This window comes from Aegilops tauschii, chromosome 1, assembly GCF_002575655.3.
Source record: "Aegilops tauschii subsp. strangulata cultivar AL8/78 chromosome 1, Aet v6.0, whole genome shotgun sequence".
Classification (NCBI taxonomy): domain Eukaryota; kingdom Viridiplantae; phylum Streptophyta; class Magnoliopsida; order Poales; family Poaceae; genus Aegilops; species Aegilops tauschii.
In genome coordinates, this window is record NC_053035.3 from 486,733,883 (window position 1) to 486,754,360 (window position 20,478).

At 47.1% G+C, this 20,478-nt stretch overlaps 1 protein-coding gene across 1 annotated transcript; it reads right to left on the reverse strand.

Annotated features, from left to right (window-relative positions):
• Window positions 1-19,463: 19,463 nt before the first annotated feature.
• On the reverse strand, window positions 19,464-19,892 carry LOC109761945 (uncharacterized). Its single transcript, XM_020320756.1, has one exon. The coding sequence runs from the start codon at window positions 19,890-19,892 to the stop codon at window positions 19,464-19,466; it is 429 nt and encodes a 142-aa protein (XP_020176345.1).
• Window positions 19,893-20,478: the final 586 nt, after the last annotated feature.

A 20,478-nucleotide genomic window follows, 5' to 3' on the forward strand; every position in this document is an offset into this window, starting at 1 on the left:
GGGCGGGGATTGGGGTACAAACTTTCTTGTCTAGCCATGGCGACTTTGGAGTCGCGTTGAGTGGCGGCGGGGCATAGCCATATTCTTTTCTTCCTCATCGTCTTTGTCGTCATCATCTTCGTCAAGAACGATGGGTCTTACACGGTCGCCTGCCGCCGGCGCCCTGGCCACCATTTGCACCTCATCATTGTCGTCCTCCGGTGACACGAACGTCCTACTCCAGTACGCTGCGGCACGCTGGTGTAGAGGCGCCTTGTAGTACTCCCTGCACTTGGCCCATCTTGCCCTCTATCTAGCGTCGCCGGAGTCTACCTGATTCATGGCCCAGCACAGGATGTCCACTGACATTGCGCCCTTGGTTGGATCAGGAATCAGTGTCTTCAGCTAGTCCAGCGTAGCCTTCTTAATCATAGTGTCGACCTCCTTGTGCATGTCATCGATGCTGCTGAAGTTCGAGCACACTTCCATGGTGTGCTTCAGGATGGGAACGGGCCGACCCGGTCCTGGCCTTGCACCTGGCCCTCATGGTCTCAAGGCCAATTTATGAGGCCACGGGTCGACCTATTTTTAAAATGCCAGTGGCCTTGCTGGCCTGATGGGTATCTCGGGTCGGCCCAAATTCTAGTTGTTATCTAGAATCAGATATGTCGATTAAAAAGAAAGGTAATCAGATATGTTGCAGCTACGGGTGCATGCATATGCAAGGTCGCGCTCACACGCGCCTGCTGCACGCGCTGTGATCCGCCCGGGCCGGCCATGTTCGCGCGCACGACGTGGGCCTGCCAGCAGATGCTACATGCATGCACGTTACACACTCAAAGGAATTAGCTAGCTACGCGCATGGGTACTAACGAACTAACGACTCCACTGCAACAAGACACATGCATGCGCGAGTAGCTGCTAACTCACGCCTCGGAGGTGGGTCGACCCTGCTGACCCATTGGGTCAGTCGGTGCCGGCTCCACTGACCCAACTATGGTTCGAGTCTGATCTTGACGACCCATTGGCCTTGATTTTTCGGGCCGGGTCAGCGACGCGACCCGGCGGGCCGACCCGGCCCATTCCCATCCTGCGGTGTGCTCGAACTTCTTGCGATCACCCAGTGAGCACCCAAGGAAGAAGGCCCTCCATCCAATGCCCTAGGGGAAAGGGTTGGGGTTGGAGTTGGAGTTCATGGCGAGGGAGAGGTGTTGAAACAGAGAGGTGGAAGAGGAGAGATGGTGAAACAAAGAGGTGGAAGAGGAGAGCTAGTGAAATAGAGAGGGTTTGAGTGCGGTGCTGGGTTAGTAGGGTAGGTTAATATAGGAGCGTTAAGCCGATACGAATGAATGCTGACCATTGAACTGCGTGTTGTTCCTAATGTAGATGGACAAGGGCAAGGAGGTTGTGCCACCATTGGATAAGGGCAAGGAGGTCATGCCGCCAGTTGTCGAAGTGCCGATGCAGGATCACCCAAGTGCCAAGCGAACGAACTATGGCCACTACCATGAGGGGTCAGGACCAAGCCACTTCTGCAAGGTTATCCTTGCTCCGAAGCTGGGGAGTCTGCCAGTGCCATTGAATTTCACGAAGCACTTCCCCGCCGTCCCTGCAGAGTTCAGACTTATCCCACTTAGGCATTGCGACCGCGTAGCCACCTGGCCCCAGCCTATGGAACTGCGTCTTTTTTGCGGCATTGGCCTTGTTTTTTCTCGACCGTTCCTTAGATAATTCTGATTCCTTGAATTTCACGAAAGCGGGCCAGTGTTCTCTTTGCTTCTCCAGTGTTCCCTTGAATTCTGGAGTCTTCCTTCCTCCTTCGACGTAGTTGGCGCATACAGTTTTCTTGTGGGTGTTGAATGCAATTGCCATCTTCCTAAGAGCAGCGTCCTTGACTTTCTGCACATCTGCATCAGTGAAATGATCTGGTAGGGTGAAATATTCCATGAGAGATTCCCAAAGCGTTTTTTGCTCTGTCGTCGACCCAAGTAACATCTGGACATTTATTTTTTGGCTCTTTCCATTCTTGAATGGAGATCGGGAGTTGGTCTCCTCACAAGAACTCCGCACTGACGAATGAACTTGTTCGCAATGTTCTTAGGCGTGCTTGGTTCGCCATTAGCTTTGATGGCATCGATGTTGTACTTTACACCCTCCTTCAACTTTTTGCCCGGGCCTCGCTTTGTCCTGCTGTCTGTAGAAGCAGATTTGCTCGATCCGGAGGGCTGAAAGAAGAAAGATCGATTCGTTAATATATCTTCAAATAAAAAAAAACATGTGATGATCACCAGATGCCTGCTTATATAAATATACCTCGCCGGTCTCTGTTATTTCAAGATCAACATTGTCGGCATCATCATAATCATAATCATAGTTCATGACTTCATCAGTTCGGTCGTCGCGATCGAATATCATATCATCACCCTCCCCGATATTGTTCAGATATTCGGAGCCGTCATAGTCTTCATTCTGATCATCTGGCCCGCGAGGGCTGCGTATGATCTCGAACAGGGTCTCTTCTCCCTCTCTGCCGGTATTGTCCGCCATAGCTTTTATTTAACTAATCTAGAAGAAATATAAAAAAAATTTAGTACTCAAATTACAATGCATGGATGCAATCAATAAGGAAAAACTGAATCATAGTACATAATATGCATCGTCTCGAATATTATATATCAAATACATCACTAGCTAGCTAGCTAATAAAGATCGAATACTACAGAAGAATCTAGGCCACTCGCGGTTCCTTAGGCGCGGGCGGTGGACACCCAAAGAGAAGGAACCATCACAGGATCATATCTCCGGTCATCTGCCCAAAGAACCTGCCAGGTATTGGAGAACCTGACGTCCATAGCAGCCATGTAGCGACGGACGTGCTCGTCCTCCTCCCTGACACGGCGACGCACCACCTCCGGCGGGGCCGGCTCCCTCTGCACCAAATGTGGCCCACGCGAACGCCACCAAAGGAGATCAGGGTCGACGACGGGACCCGGGGCCGGGTTCCTCATGAAGCGGCGCGCCCCTGAAGGTAGCACCTCCCAGTGCCAGCCCGGCGGAGCCCAGTCCCGGACATGGGTCCTCTGAAGCAGGACGTCGTCGTGAACGGGTCGACGACGAGGATGCGGGCCGGGCATCGTCGAAAAAAATACTATATGCCCGCAAAAAATAATATTTTTTAAATTATTGGATTGTGATAACTAAAATTCTATATGCAAATTCTAAATTTTTCTATAACTAAAATTATAAGAAACTAAAAAAAACATCGATCATCGTCTAACAATTTGACATTAATCTAATTCATCTAGCTAGAACTAACATTTATAAAATTTCTAACATTTCTATATAACTAACATTTTTATAACATTTCTAATATTTCTATAACTAAAAACCAGAAAAATTTCTGACATTTCTATAACTAAAAACCAGAAAAATTTCTAACATTTCTATAAATATTTCTATAACTAAAAAATAGAAAAATTTCTAACATTTCTATAAAATATTTCTATAACCAAAAAACAGAAAATTTTCTAACATTTCTATAAATATTTCTATAACTAAAAAACATAAAAAATACTAACAATTTTACAACTAATTAACAATGTGTGTGTGTGTGTGTGGACATGGCGGCCGGGGCAGGAGCTCACCGGCGAGGCGAGGTGACGGGGGGCGGCGACGGGCGGCGACGACGCGGATGGCGACGACGGGGACGGGAACGGGGCGGCGGCGACGGGGGCGTGGCCGCGACGACGGGGACAGGGACGGCCGGGGCAGCGACGACGGGGACGGGGCGGCGACGGGGGCGGCAACGGGGGCGGCGACGGGGGCAGCGACGGGGGGCGGCGGGCGGGGCAGAGGAGAAGAAGCAGATGAAAACTGACGAAATTTGTAAGTGCTGCTTATATAGGATGTGCCTTTAGTACCGGGATTTGTAAGTGCTACTTATGTTTAATATTAGTGTGTTTTATCATTATATTCAATTTGGTAATGCTTAGATTATTTAAAAAATGAAATGCCTTTGTAACAGATGAGTTTTCGTCCAAAACCCTGATACTTCGAAAGAGATTGTCCATTTTGTACACGAAGTGCATCAGTTTTTGCCGTAACCCTCTCTACTTTTTTGCACATGCTATGTGGGTGAAATTATGATACCATGCCAACTTTCAACCTTTTCGGAGTTCATTTGAAGTGCTTTTCAATTTCAGGGTCATTTAGCTGAAAAAATCAGTAAATGCATGAAAGAATTTGTTTGCACATAAAATTTCTTTGGGTTTCAAATGCCAAAACACATAACTACCCTAACTATTACAGAGATTCCCTCCTGGGTGTGAAACACAGAAGAAAGTGATGATAGTGAAGCCGATCACATCCCAGATCTTTGGGTGTGAAACTTTTTCTTCACGTGTGTCCCTTTGCGCTGTAGCCATGGAAAATCTTCATCATTTAACTGGATGCTCGGGTCAATATGCACTGTGAATGGAGCAATTTCATCAAACTTTTCATAATCTTCTGACCTGTCTGTCTTGTCATCCACTCCCATGATGTTTCTTTTCCCAGAAAGGACTATGTGGCGCTTTGGCTCATCGTATGATGCATTCGCTTCCTTATCTTTTCTTTTTCTCGGCTTGGTAGACATTGTTGGAAATATGCCCTAGAGGCAATAATAAAATGGTTATTATTATATTTCCTTGTTCATGATAATTGTCTATTGTTCATGCTATAATTGTGTTATCCGGAAATCGTAATACATGTGTGAATACATAGACCACAACATGTCCCTAGTGAGCCTCTAGTTGACTAGCTCGTTGATCAACAGATAGTCATGGTTTCCTGACTATGGACATTGGATGTCATTGATAACGGGATCACATCATTAGGAGAATGATGTGATGGACAAGACCCAATCCTAAGCATAGCACAAGATCGTGTAGTTCGTTTGCTAGAGCTTTTCCAAATGTCAGGTATCATTTTCTTAGACCATGAGATTGTGCAAATCCCGGATACCATAGGAGTGCTTTGGGTGTGCCAAACGACACAACGTAACTGGGTGGCTATAAAGGTGCACTACGGGTATCTCCGAAAGTGTCTGTTGGGTTGGCACGAATCGAGACTGGGATTTGTCACTCCGTATGACGGAGAGGTATCTCTGGGCCCACTCGGTAATGCATCATCATAATGAGCTCAATGTGACCAAGTGTTTGGTCACGGGATCATGCATTACGGTACGAGTAAAGTGACTTGCCGGTAACGAGATTGAACAAGGTATTGGGATACCGACGATCGAATCTCGGGCAAGTAAGGTACCGATTGACAAAGGGAATCGTATACGGGATTGATTGAATCCTCGACATCGTGGTTCATCCGATGAGATCATCGTGGAACATGTGGGAGCCAACATGGGTATCCAGATCCCGCTGTTGGTTATTGACCGAAGAGTCGTCTCGGTCATGTCTGCATGTCTCCCGAACCCGTAGGGTCTACACACTTAAGGTTCGGTGACGCTAGAGTTGTAGAGATATTAGTATGCGGTTAACCGAAAGTTGTTCAGAGTCCCGGATGAGATCCCGGACGTCACGAGGAGTTCCGGAATGGTCCGGAGGTAAAGATTTATATATGGGAAGTCCTATTTTGGCCACCGGAAAATGTTCGGGATTTTTCGGTATTGTACCGAGAAGGTTCTTAAGTGGGGCCCACCTGCATGGGGGGACCCACATGAAAGTGGGTAGTGGGGGCAAGGCCCCACACCCCTGGTCAAGGCGCACCAAGATCCCACCTTAGAAGGAATAAGATCATATCCCGAAGGGATAAGATCAAGATCCCTAGAAAAGGGGGATAACAATCGGTGGGGAAGGGAAATGATGGGATTTCTTTCCCCCACCTTTGCCAACGCCCCAATGGACTTGGAGGGCAAGAAACCAGCTCCCTCCACCCCTATATATAGTGGGGAGGCGCATGGGAGCAGCACCCCAAGCCCTGGCGCCTCCCTCCCTCCCGTGACACCTCTTCCTCCCCGCTTGCGCTTGGGAAAGCCCTGCCGGGATCCCGCTACTTCCACCACCACGCCGTCGTGCTGCTGGATCTCCATCAACTTCTCCTCCCCCCTTGCTGGATCAAGAAGGAGGAGACGTCCCCGCTCCGTACGTGTGTTGAACGCGGAGGTGCCGTCCGTTCGGCGCTAGGATCATCGGTGATTTGGATCACGACGAGTACGACTCCATCAACCCCGTTCTCTTGAACGCTTCCGCGCGCGATCTACAAGGGTATGTAGATGCACTCCCCTCTCTCTCTCGTTGCTAGATGACTCCATAGATTGATCTTGGTGATACGTAGAAAATTTTAAATTTCTGCTACGATCCCCAACAGTGGCATCATGAGCTAGGTCTATGCGTAGTTTCTATGCACGAGTAGAACACAAACTTGTTGTGGGCGTAGATATTGTCAATTTTCTTGCCACTACTAGTATTATCTTGTTTCGGCGGCATCGTGGGATGAAGTGGCCCGGACCGACCTTACACGTACGCTTACGTGAGACAGTTTCCACCGACTGACATGCACTAGTTGCATAAGGTGGCTAGCGGGTGTCTGTCTCTCCCACTTTAGTCGAATCGGATTCGATTAAAAGGGTCCTTATGAAGGGTAAATAGAAGTTTGCATAGCACGTTGTGGTTTTACGTAGGTAAGAAACGTTCTTGCTAGAAACCTATAGAAGCCACGTAAAAACATGCAACAACAATTAGAGGACGTCTAACTTGTTTTTGCAGCATATGCCTTGTGATGTGATATGGCCAAAAGGATGTGATGAATGAAATATATGTGATGTATGAGATTGATCATGTTCTGGTAATAGGAATCACGACTTGCATGTCGATGAGTATGACAACCGGCAGGAGCCATAGGAGTTGTCTTTATTTTTGTATGACCTGCGTGTCATTGAATAACGCCATGTAAATTACTTTACTTTATTGCTAAACACGTTAGCCATAGAAGTAGAAGTAATCATTGGCGTGACAACTTCATGAAGACACGATGATGGAGATCATGGTGTCATGCCGGTGACGAAGATGATCATGGCGCCCCGAAGATGGAGATCAAAGGAGCAATATGATACTGGCCATATCATGTCACTATTTGATTGCATGTGATGTTTATCATGTTTTACATCTTATTTGCTTAGAACGACGGTAGCTTAAATAAGATGATCCCTCGCAATAATTTCAAGAAAGTGTTCCCCCTAACTGTGCACCGTTGCGAAGGTTCATTGTTTCGAAGCACCAAGTGATGATCGGGTGTGATAGATTGTAACGTTCGAATACAACGGGTATAAACCAGATTTACACACGCAATACACTTAGGTTGACTTGACGAGCCTAGCATGTACAGACATGGCCTCGGAACACGGAAGACCGAAAGGTCGAGCATGAGTCGTATAGAAGATACGATCAACATGAAGATGTTCACCGATGTTGACTAGTCCGTCTCACGTGATGATCGGACACGGCCTAGTTGACTCGGATCATGTTTCACTTAGATGACTAGAGTGATGTCTATCTGAGTGGGAGTTCATTGAATAATTTGATTAGATGAACTTAATTATCATGAACTTAGTCTAAAATCTTTACAATATGTCTTGTAGATCAAATGGCCCACGCTAATGTTGCCCTCAACTTCAACGCGTTCCTAGAGAAAACCAAGCTGAAAGATGATGGCAGCAACTATACGGACTGGGTCCGGAACCTGAGGATCATCCTCATAGCTGCCAAGAAAGATTATGTCCTAGAAGCACCGCTAGGTGACGCACCCATCCCAGAGAACCAAGACGTTATGAATGCTTGGCAGCAGCGTGCTGATGATTACTCCCTCGTTCAGTGCGGCATGCTTTACAGCTTAGAACCGGGGCTCCAAAAGCGTTTTGAGCAACACGGAGCATATGAGATGTTTGAAGAGCTGAAAATGGTTTTCCAAGCTCATGCCCGGGTCGAGAGATATGAAGTCTCCGACAAGTTCTTCAGTTGTAAGATGGACGAAAATAGTTCTGTCAGTGAGCACATACTCAAAATGTCTGGGTTACACAACCGCTTGACTCAGCTGGGAGTTAATCTCCCGGATGACGCGGTCATTGACAGAATCCTTCAGTCGCTTCCACCGAGCTACAAGAGCTTTGTGATGAACTTCAATATGCAGGGGATGGAAAAGACCATTCCTGAGGTATATTCAATGCTGAAATCAGCGGAGGTGGAGATCAAAAAGGAACATCAAGTGTTGATGAATAAAACCACTAAGTTCAAGAAAGGCAAGGGTAAGAAGAACTTCAAGAAGTACGGCAAGGGAGTTGCCGCGCCCGGTAAGCCAGTTGCCGGGAAGAAGCCAAAGAATGGGCCCAAGCCTGAGACTGAGTGCTTTTATTGCAAGGGAAGTGGTCACTGGAAGCGGAACTGCCCCAAGTACTTAGCGGACAAGAAGGCCGGCAACACCAAAGGTATATGTGATATACATGTTATTGATGTGTACCTTACCAGCACTCGTAGTAGCTCCTGGGTATTTGATACCGGTGCGGTTGCTCATATTTGTAACTCAAAGCAGGAGCTGCGGAATAAACGGAGACTGGCAAAGGACGAGGTGACGATGCGCGTCGGGAATGGTTCCAAGGTCGATGTGATCGCCGTCGGCACGCTACCTCTACATTTACCTACGGGATTAGTTTTAAACCTCAATAATTTTTATTTAGTGCCAGCTTTGAGCATGAACATTGTATCAGGATCTCGTTTAATTCGAGATGGCTACTCATTTAAATCCGAGAATAATGGTTGTTCTATTTATATGAGAGATATGTTTCATGGTCATGCCCCGCTGGTTAATGGTTTATTCTTAATGAATCTCGAACGTAGTGTTACACATATTCATAGTGTGAATACCAAAAGATGTAAGGTTGATAATGATAGTCCCACATACTTGTGGCACTGCCGTCTTGGTCACATTGGTGTCAAACGCATGAAGAAGCTCCATGCAGATGGACTTTTGGAGTCTCTTGATTACGAATCATTTGACACGTGCGAACCATGCCTCATGGGTAAGATGACCAAGACTCCGTTCTCCGGAACAATGGAGCGAGCAACCAACTTATTGGAAATCATACATACTGATGTGTGCGGTCCAATGAGTGTTGAGGCTCGCGGTGGCTATCGTTATGTTCTCACTCTCACTGATGACTTGAGTAGATATGGGTATGTCTACCTAATGAAACACAAGTCTGAGACCTTTGAAAAGTTCAAGGAATTTCAGAGTGAGGTTGAGAATCAATGTGACAGGAAAATAAAGTTCTTACGATCAGATCGTGGAGGGGAATATTTGAGTCACGAATTTGGCACACACTTAAGGAAATGTGGAATAGTTTCACAACTCACGCCGCCTGGAACACCTCAGCGAAATGGTGTGTCCGAACGTCGTAATCGCACTCTATTGGATATGGTGCGATCTATGATGTCTCTTACCGATCTACCGCTCTCATTTTGGGGCTATGCTTTAGAGACTACCGCATTCACTTTAAATAGGGCTCCGTCGAAATCCGTTGAGACGACACCGTATGAATTATGGTCTGGGAAGAAACCTAAGCTGTCGTTTCTAAAAGTTTGGGGATGCGATTCTTATGTCAAGAAACTTCAACCTGAAAAGCTCGAACCCAAGTCGGAAAAATGCGTCTTCATAGGATACCCTAAGGAAACCATTGGGTATACCTTCTACCTCAGATCCGAAGGCAAGATCTTTGTTGACAAGAACGGGTCCTTTCTGGAGAAAGAGTTTCTCTCGAAAGAAGTAAGTGGGAGGAAAGTGGAACTTGATGAAGTACTACCTCTTGAACCGGAAAGTAGCGCAGCTCAGGAAGATGTTCCTGTGGTGCCTGCACCGACTAGAGAGGAAGTTAATGATGATGATGATCAAGGTACTTCGGATCAAGCTCCTACTGAACTTCGTAGGTCCACAAGGACACGTTCCGCACCAGAGTGGTACGGCAACCCTGTCTTGGAAATCATGTTGTTAGACAACGGTGAACCTTCGAACTATGAAGAAGCAATGGCGGGCCCAGATTCCGACAAATGGCTTGAAGCCATGCAATCCGAGATAGGATCCATGTATGAAAACAAAGTGTGGACTTTGACAGACTTGCCCGATGATCGGCGAGCGATAGAAAACAAATGGATCTTTAAGAAGAAGACAGACGCGGATGGTAATGTTACCATCTATAAAGCTCGACTTGTCGCTAAGGGTTATCGACAAGTTCAAGGGGTTGACTACGATGAGACTTTCTCACCCGTAGCGAAGCTGAAGTCCGTCCGAATCATGTTAGCAATTGCCGCATACTATGATTATGAGATATGGCAAATGGACGTCAAAAAGGCATTCCTTAACGGCTTTCTTAAGGAAGAATTGTATATGATGCAGCCGGAAGGTTTTGTCGATCCTAAGAATGCTAACAAGGTATGCAAGCTCCAGCGCTCCATCTATGGGCTGGTGCAAGCATCTCGGAGTTGGAACATTCGATTTGATGAGATGATCAAAGCGTTTGGGTTTACACAGACTTATGGAGAAGCCTGTGTTTACAAGAAAGTGAGTGGGAGCTCTGTAGCATTTCTCATATTATATGTGGATGACATACTGTTGATGGGAAATGATATAGAATTCTTGGGAAGCATAAAGGCCTACTTGAACAAGTGTTTTTCAATGAAGGACCTTGGAGAAGCTGCTTATATATTAGGCATCAAGATCTATAGAGATAGATCAAGACGCCTCATTGGTCTTTCACAAAGTACGTACCTTGGCAAGATATTGAAGAAGTTCAATATGGATCAGTCCAAGAAGGGGTTCTTGCCTGTATTTCAAGGTGTGCAATTGAGCACGGCTCAATGCCCGACCACGGCAGAAGATAGAGAAAAGATGAGTGTCGTCCCCTATGCCTCGGCCATAGGGTCTATTATGTATGCCATGCTGTGTACCAGACCTGATGTAAACCTTGCCGTAAGTTTGGTAGGAAGGTACCAAAGTAATCCCGGCATGGAACACTGGACAGCGGTCAAGAATATCCTGAAGTACCTGAAGAGGACTAAGGATATGTTTCTCGTTTATGGAGGTGACGAAGAGCTCGTCGTAAAGGGTTACGTCGATGCTAGTTTCGACACAGAACTGGATGACTCTAAGTCACAAACCAGATACGTGTATATTTTGAATGGTGGGGCAGTAAGCTGGTGCAGTTGCAAGCAAAGCGTTGTGGCGGGATCTACATGTGAAGCGGAATACATGGCGGCCTCAGAGGCATCACAAGAAGCAATCTGGGTGAAGGAGTTCATTACCGACCTAGCAGTTATTCCCAATGCGTCGGGCCCGATGACTCTCTTCTGTGACAACACTGGAGCTATTGCCCTTGCCAAGGAGCCCAGGTTTCACAGGAAGACCAGGCATATCAAGCGTCGCTTCAACTCCATTCGTGAAAATGTTCAAAATGGAGACATAGATATTTGTAAAGTACATACGGACCTGAATGTAGCAGATCCGTTGACTAAACCTCTCCCTAGAGCAAAACATGATCAACACCAGAACTCTATGGGTGTTCGATTCATCACAATGTAACTAGATTATTGACTCTAGTGCAAGTGGGAGACTGTTGGAAATATGCCCTAGAGGCAATAATAAAATGGTTATTATTATATTTCCTTGTTCATGATAATTGTCTATTGTTCATGCTATAATTGCGTTATCCGGAAATTGTAATACATGTGTGAATACATAGACCACAACATGTCCCTAGTGAGCCTCTAGTTGACTAGCTCGTTGATCAACAGATAGTCATGGTTTCCTGACTATGGACATTGGATGTCATTGATAACGGGATCACATCATTAGGAGAATGATGTGATGGACAAGACCCAATCCTAAGCATAGCACAAGATCGTGTAGTTCGTTTGCTAGAGCTTTTCCAAATGTCAAGTATCATTTCCTTAGACCATGAGATTGTGCAACTCCCGGATACCATAGGAGTGCTTTGGGTGTGCCAAACGTCACAACGTAACTGGGTGGCTATAAAGGTGCACTACGGGTATCTCCGAAAGTGTCTGTTGGGTTGGCACGAATCGAGACTGGGATTTGTCACTCCGTATGACGGAGAGGTATCTCTGGGCCCACTCGGTAATGCATCATCATAATGAGCTCAATGTGACCAAGTGTTTGGTCACGGGATCATGCATTACGGTACGAGTAAAGTGACTTGCCGGTAACGAGATTGAACAAGGTATTGGGATACCGACGATCGAATCTCGGGCAAGTAACGTACCGATTGACAAAGGAAATTTTATACGGGATTGATTGAATCCTCGACATCGTGGTTCATCCGATGAGATCATCGTGGAACATGTGGGAGCCAACATGGGTATCCAGATCCCGCTGTTGGTTATTGACCGAAGAGTCGTCTCGGTCATGTCTGCATGTCTCCCGAACCCGTAGGGTCTACACACTTAAGGTTCGGTGACGCTAGAGTTGTAGAGATATTAGTATGTGGTTAATCGAAAGTTGTCCGGAGTCCCGGATGAGATCCCGGACGTCACGAGGAGTTCCGGAATGGTCCGGAGGTAAAGATTTATATATGGGAAGTCCTATTTTGGCCACTGAAAAATGTTCGGGATTTTTCGGTATTGTACCGGGAAGGTTCTAGAAGGTTTCGAAGTGGGGCCCACCTGCATGGGGGGACGCACATGAACGTGGGTAGTGGGGAAAGGCCCCACACCCCTGGTCAAGGCGCACCAAGATCCCACCTTAGAAAGAATAAGATCATATCCCGAAGGGATAAGATCAAGATCCCTAAAAAAGGGGGATAACAATCGGTGGGGAAGGGAAATGATGGGATTTCTTTCCCCCACCTTTGCCAACGCCCCAATGGACTTGGAGGGCAAGAAACCAGCCCCCTCCACCCCTATATATAGTGGGGAGGCGCATGGGAGCAGCACCCCAAGCCCTGGCGCCTCCCTCCCTCCCGTGACACCTCTTCCTCCCCGCTTGCGCTTGGGAAAGCCCTGCCGGGATCCCGCTACTTCCACCACCACGCCGTCGTGCTGCTGGATTCCATCAACTTCTCCTCCCCCCTTGCTGGATCAAGAAGGAGGAGACGTCCCCGCTCCGTACGTGTGTTGAATGCGGAGGTGCCGTCCGTTCGGCGCTAGGATCATCGGTGATTTGGATCACGACGAGTACGACTCCATCAACCCCGTTCTCTTGAACGCTTCCGCGCGCGATCTACAAGGGTATGTAGATGCACTCCCCTCTCTCTCGTTGCTAGATGACTCCATAGATTGATCTTGGTGATACGTAGAAAATTTTAAATTTCTGCTACGATCCCCAACAGACATGTCCTTCACATAGAAAACCTGTGCCACATCATTGGCTAGGACGAATGGTTCGTCTGCATACGCAAGATTGTTGAGATCCACTGTTGTCATTCCGTACTGCGGGTCTTCCGTTACCCCGCCTCGTGTCATATTGACCCATTTGCACCGAAACAAAGGGACCTTCAAACCACGTCCATAGTCAAGTTCCCATATGTCCTCTATGTAACCATAACATGTTTCCTTTCCCATCTTGGTTGCTGCATCAAAGCGGACACCACTGTTTTGGTTGGTGCTCTTCTTATCTTGGGCGATCGTGTAAAATGTATTACCATTTATCTCGTACCCTTTGAAAGTCATTATATTCGAAGATGGTAACTGGGACAGCGAGTACAGGTCATCTTCAATAGAGGCGTCATGCATGGTACGTGTCTACAACCAGCCGGCGAAACTCCTTGTTTGTTCATGTGTAATCCAGTCATCAGACCGCTCCGGGTGTTTGGAGCGTAGAAAATTCTTGTGTTCGTCCATATACTGAGCCACCAAGGCGAAATTCTGTAGAACTATGTAGTGTGCTTCAGTGAGATAATGTCTGTCCATACATATTATTTGATTCCCTCCTAGCATGCCTTTTCCATCCAGTCTGCCCTTATGCCGCGATTCAGGAACACCAATCGGCTTAAGGTCAGGAATAAAGTCAATACAAAACTCAATGACCTCCTCATTTTCATGGCCCTTGGAGATGCTTCCTTCTGGCCTAGCACGGTTATGAACATATTTCTTTAAGACTCCCATGAACCTCTCAAAGGGGAACATATTGTGTAGAAATACAGGACTCAAAACGTTAATCTCTTCGCATAGGTGAACTAGGACGTGCGTCATGATGTTGAAGAAGGATGGTAGGAACACCAATTCGAAACTGACAAGACATTGCACCAAATCATTCTTTAACCTTGGTATGATTTCTGGATCGATTACCTTCTGAGAGATTGCATTGAGGAATGCACATAGCTTCACAATGGCTAATCGAACGTTTTCCGGTAGAAGCCCCCTCAATGCAACCGGAAGCAGTTGCGTCATAATCACGTGGCAGTCATGAGACTTTAGGTTCTGGAACTTTTTCTCTGCCATATTTATTATTCCCTTTATATTCGACGGGAAGCCAGACGGTACCTTAATACTGAGCATGCATTCAAAGAAGATTTCCTTCTCTTCTTTGGTAAGAGCGTAGCTGGCATGACCCTGATGTATGTCGTCTTTTCCGTGCATACGTTGCTGATCCTCCCGTGCCTCAGGTGTATCTTTTGTCTTCCCATACACGCCCAAGAAGCCAAGCAGGGTCACGCAAAGATTCTTCGTCACATGCATCACGTCGATTGCGGAGCGGACCTCTAGGTCTTTCCAATAGGGCATGTCCCAAAATATAGATTTCTTCTTCCACATGGGTGCGCGTCCGTCAGCGTCATTTGGAACAGGTTGTCCGCCAGGACCCTTTCCAAAGACTACCTTCAAATCCTTGACCATATCATGTACATCACCACCAGTACGGTGGCGAGGCTTCGTCCGGTGACCTGCCTCACCTTTGAAATGCTTGCCTATCTTTCTTACGGGATGCCTGCTCGGAAGAAATCGACGATGTCCCAGGTACACATTCTTCCTACAATTATCCAAATATATACTGTCGGTATCATCCAAACAGTGTGTGCATGCGCGGTATCCCTTGTTTGTCTGTCCTGAAAGATTACTGAGAGCAGGCCAATCATTGATGGTCACGAACAGCAACGCCTTTAGGTCAAATTCTTCCTGTGCGTGCTCATCCCACGCACGTACACCTGTTCCATTCCACAGCTGTAAGAGTTCTTCAACTAATGGCCTTAGGTACACGTCAATGTCATTGCCGGGTTGCTTAGGGCCTTGGATGAGCACTGGCATCATAATGAACTTCCGCTTCATGCACAACCAAGGAGGAAGGTTATACAAACATAGAGTCACAGGCCAGGTGCTATGGTTGCTGCTCTGCTCCCCAAAAGGATTAATGCCATCTGCGCTTAGACCAAACCATACGTTCCTTGCGTCACCTGCAAACTTCTTCCTATACTTTCTCTCGATTTTTCTCCACTGCGACCCGTCAGCGGGTACTCTCAACTTTCCGTCTTTCTTACGGTTTTCTCTGTGCCATCGCATCGCCTTGGCATGCTCTTTGTTTTGGAACAAACGTTTCAACCGTGGTATTATAGGAGCATACCACATCACCTTGGCAGGAATCTTCTTCCTGGGGCGCTCGCCCTCGACATCACCAGGGTCATCGCGGATGATCTTATAGCGCAATGAACCGCATACCGGGCAAGCGTTCAAATCCTCGTACTCACCCCGGTAGAGGATGCAGTCATTAGGGCATGCATGTATCTTCTGCACCTCTAACGCTAGAGGGCCGACAACCTTCTTTGCTTCGTACGTACTCTCGGGCAATTCGTTGTCCTTTGGAAGCATATTCTTTATTATTACCAGCAACTTTCCAAATCCCTTGTCAGATACACCATTCTCTGCCTTCCATTGCAGCAATTCCAGTGTGGTGCCCAACTTTTTCTTGTCAGCTTCGCAATTCGGGTACAACAATTTCTTGTGATCCTCTAACATGCGCTGCAACTTCTTCTTCTCAAAATCACTTGCGCAGTTTATCTTTGCATCGGCAATGGCCTGACCTAGATCATCAGCGGGCTCATCTGATGCCTCTTCTTCAGCTTCTTCCCGCATTGCCGGCTCAGCTTCTTCCCCCATTGTTGTATCATCGTATTCAGGGAACCCATGGCCAGGATAGCTGTCGTCGTCCTCTTCTTCTTCATTGTCTTCCATCATAACCCCTCTTTCTCCGTGCTTGGTCCAAATATTATAGTGGGGCATGAAACCGGACTCAAACAGGTGGACGTGAATGGTTCTTGACTTAGAGTAATTATGATCATTCTTACAGCCAGCACATGGACAAGGCAAAAAACCATCCGCCCGCTTGTTTGCCTCAGCCGCAAGCAGAAAAGTTTGCACGCCATTAATGAACTCGGGAGAGCATCGGTCATCGTACATCCATTGTCGGCTCATCTTCATTACACAATCCCGAAAAGACCAAATTAATACAAGTTCATACATAAAGTTCATACAACACTTAAATGCAACAAACAAATAATTCTCTAGCTAAAGCATTTAAATGCAACAACAAATGCGATCAAGATCGCAACTAAGGTAACAATTGATCCAACAACATAATGATACCAAGCCTCACTATCAATGGCATATTTTCTAATCTTTCTAATCTTCAAGCGCATTTTCTCCATCTTGATCTTGTGATCATCGACGACATCGGCAACATGCAACTCCAATTCCATCTTCTCCCCCTCAATTCTTTTCAATTTTTCTTTCAAACTAGTTTTCTCTTTCAACTATATTTAACCTCTCGACAATAGGGTTGATTGGAATTTCCGGTTCACATACCTCCTAGATAAAAATATCTATGTCAACTTGATGGGCATAATTTGTCATAAACACGAAATGCAACAAACAGTTTTAAAAGAGAATATACCATATCCGAATCATAACAAGGACGAGGGCCGACGGGGACGGATATCAAAACCATGGCACTATGTATAACAAACAATGTACGGGTAAGATAATTATACGAGTAACTATATCCAAATCACACAAACATCAATTTTTTATATAAAAAATTCATGAACAAGAGGCTCACCACAAGGTGGTGCCGGCGACGGGACGGTGCGGGCGATCGACGGTGGTTACGACAGAGATTTAGAAGGCACTAAGTAAACCACACCTACATATGCAAACTCAGTGTTATTTTTTTTACCTCAAATTGCATATAAATCAAATACTAGCACATATAATTCCTCCCAAATTACTAAACTCACAAATTAATCACTATATAAAGCATTGCAAGAGCTAATCTAGCAATGAGAGATGAAAGGACAAAGTTGCTAACCTTTGTGATCATTTGAATGGATGGGGGCCTTCAAATCTTGACAAATTTTGGGCAAAATGTGTGACGAGCTCGAGAGGAAGAGGGGAAGAACAGAGAGGAGAGGGGAAAGGGGAAGAACAGAGCGAGCTCGGGTGGACGAAGGGTTTATGTAGGACGACCTTTAGTCTGGAGGGGCCCCAGACTGACAACATCCTGCCACCACTCTCTTTAGTACCGGCTCGTGGCACGAACCGGTGCTAAAAGTTCGCTACGAACCGGTACTAAAGAGTTCCTCCCGCCTAGCCGTTGGAACCGGCACTAATGGACACATTAGTGCCGGCTCAAATTCAAACCGGGACTAATGTGTCTCACATTTGACCCTTTTTCTACTAGTGAGGTATCTCTGGGCCCTCTCGGTAATGCACATCATAATAATCCTTGCAAGCAATGTGACTAATGAGTTAGTTGCGGGATGATGTATTACGAAACGAGTAAAGAGACTTGCCGGTAACGAGATTGAAGTAGGTATGAAGATACCGACGATCGAATCTCGGGCAAGTAACATACCGATGACAAAGGGAATAACGTATGTTGTCATAACGGTTTGACCGATAAAGACCTTCGTAGAATATGTGGGAGCCAATATGAGCATCTAGGTTCCGCTATTGGTTATTGACCGGAGAGGTGTCTCGGTCATGTCTACATAGTTCTCGAACCCGTAGGGTCCGCACGCTTAACGTTCGATGACGATTTGTATTATATGAGTTATGTGATTTGGTGATCGAATGTTGTCCGGAGTCCCGGATGAGTCACGGACATGAAGAGGAGTCTCGAAATGTTCGATAGGTAAAGATTCATATATAGGACAATAGTATTCAGACATCGGAAGTGTTCTGGGGCTACCCCTGGCAAACTATATGGGCCTTATGGGCCAAGAGGGGAAACACACCAGCCACAAAGGGGCTGGTGCGCCCCCCCATATGGGCTGGCCAAATTGGAGAAGGAAAGGGGAAGGAGGAAAGGAAAAAGGGAATAGGATTTCCCCTTCCCCCTCTTCCCTTCCTACTCCGAATAGGAATAGGAAAAGGGGGAGGCCAAATTGGGAGGTGCCCAAGTAGGATTCCTCCTACTTGGGGCGCCTCCTTGGCTGCCTCTCCACCCCTCCAACCTATATATATGAGGGGGGCACCGCTAGAACGAACAACAAAACATTGTTAGCCGTGTGCGGCGCCCCCCTCCACAGTTTACGCCTCCGGTCATATTCACGTAGTGCTTAGGCGAAGCCCTGCGCGGATCACTTCACCATCACCGTCACCACGCCGTCGTGCTGACGGAACTCTCCCTCGACACTTTGCTAGATCAAGAGTTCGAGGGATGTCATCGAGCCGGACGTGTGCAGAACTCGGAGGTGTCGTACGTTCCGTGCTTGATTGGTCTGAACGAGAAGAAGTTCGACTACATCAACCGCGTTGTCAAACGCTTCCGCTTTCGGTCTACGAGGGTATGTGGACACACTCTCCCCCTCTCGTTGCTATGCATCTCCTAGATAGATCTTGCGTGAGCGTAGGAATTTTTTTGAAATTGCATGCTACGTTTCCCAACAATGTCATCACCTCCCACAAGGTCTCCAGATCCCATTGTTTTGCTGGTCCAAGAACAACTGCAAAACGGGCCTACAGAACTCCAAATACCCTCTCGACATCCTTTCTAGCTGCTTCTTGTCTTTGGGCAAAGTGAGTCATTTTCTGGCCAACTAGATTTGAGATGGTGCTGAAAAAAGTAGCCCAGGGAGGATAGATACCGTCAACCAGACAGTAGCCCATGTTGTACTCATGTCCATTGACAGTATAGTGGCAAGGAGAAGCTTTTCCTTGACTCAGCCTGGCAAACAACGACGATCGTTGCAGCACATTGATGTCATTGTGAGACCCGGGCATGCAAAAGAAAGTGTGCCAAATCCAAAGATCATGTGATGCAACTGCTTCAAGAATGATGGTGGGCTTCTTAACATGACCTTGATATTGCACTTGTAAAGCTTTCGGGCAGTTCTTCCATTTCCAATGCATGCAGCCAAGCGATCCAAGCAAACCTGACCACCCTCTTACTTCTGAGATTGTCAAGGGCCTCTCGGTGTCTACTACAATTGGTTCTCTTAGGTACTAAGGTCCGAACACCTCGACCACGGCAGTTGCAAACCTGACCATGGCATCTACGCATGTGCTCTCAGACATCCGTAGGTACTCGTCCCACGAATCAGCGGCCGTGCCATATGAAAGCATCCGGAGTGCGGCCGTGCACTTCTGGTAACCAGACAAGCCAATCGTTCCCATGGTGTCCTTCTTCAGGATGAAGTAGTCATCGTAGGACCCGACGCCATGGTACAAATGATCGAAGACAGTCTTGCGCATCCGAAAATGCCGGCGAAAATGGTCAGAGAATAGTGCATCGAGGGATAAGTAGTCGGCCATCAGTGTCAAATGCCCGCACACCCTGTTACGGTTGAGCACCCGATGACCCTTGATCGAGCCCTTGAAATTGAGAACATGCTCCTCCACACGCTCCGTGTCTTCAAGGACCGCCAAGATCATCGCCGTCTCATCGGAGTACTCCTCCTGGTCCGACGAGCCGTTGAACGACTCAACATATTGTCGTATATGTACTCCAAATTGGAATCCATTGCTAAAAAGAAGAAGGGACAACTATTTTCAGCACCGGCAATTCATCGAACAGTTGCCGGGCACTGTAGAGGATGGTACCTGGCGGGGCGGTTGGAGGACACAGGGTTGAACGGAGACGGAGAAGAAGCGGTGGGAGCCCTGCTGGAGCGCCGGAGGTGATGGAGACACAGAGTTCCAGTAGGGGTGTGGCGTGGTGGCCGGGGTGGTGGAGCGGCACCGAAGGCAAGAGAGAAAGAAGGAAGGAGAGAAAATGAGGAGGGTGAAGTCGCGTGGTCCGGGGAGGGTTTTGGGTGGGCCGAGGTGTCGGATTCGTACGTTTCGCGTGTCCGAACTCCCGCAAACCTCCCTCACTTTTGTCTTCGGTTTGCGGGAGAAATCACGTCCAAACCGCCCCACGGGTCGATACAGAGCCGCGTTGGATAGCTCTGATGGCCTGGACAGCGCAACCTAAACGGATGCGGGCGATTTACGGGTCCGACTTAGAGATGCCTTTATA

Coding starts and splice junctions, on each gene's coding strand:
- LOC109761945 (XM_020320756.1), bottom strand. CDS start 19,892: ATGATCTTGGCGGTCCTTGAAGACACGGAGCGTGTGGAGGAGCATGTT.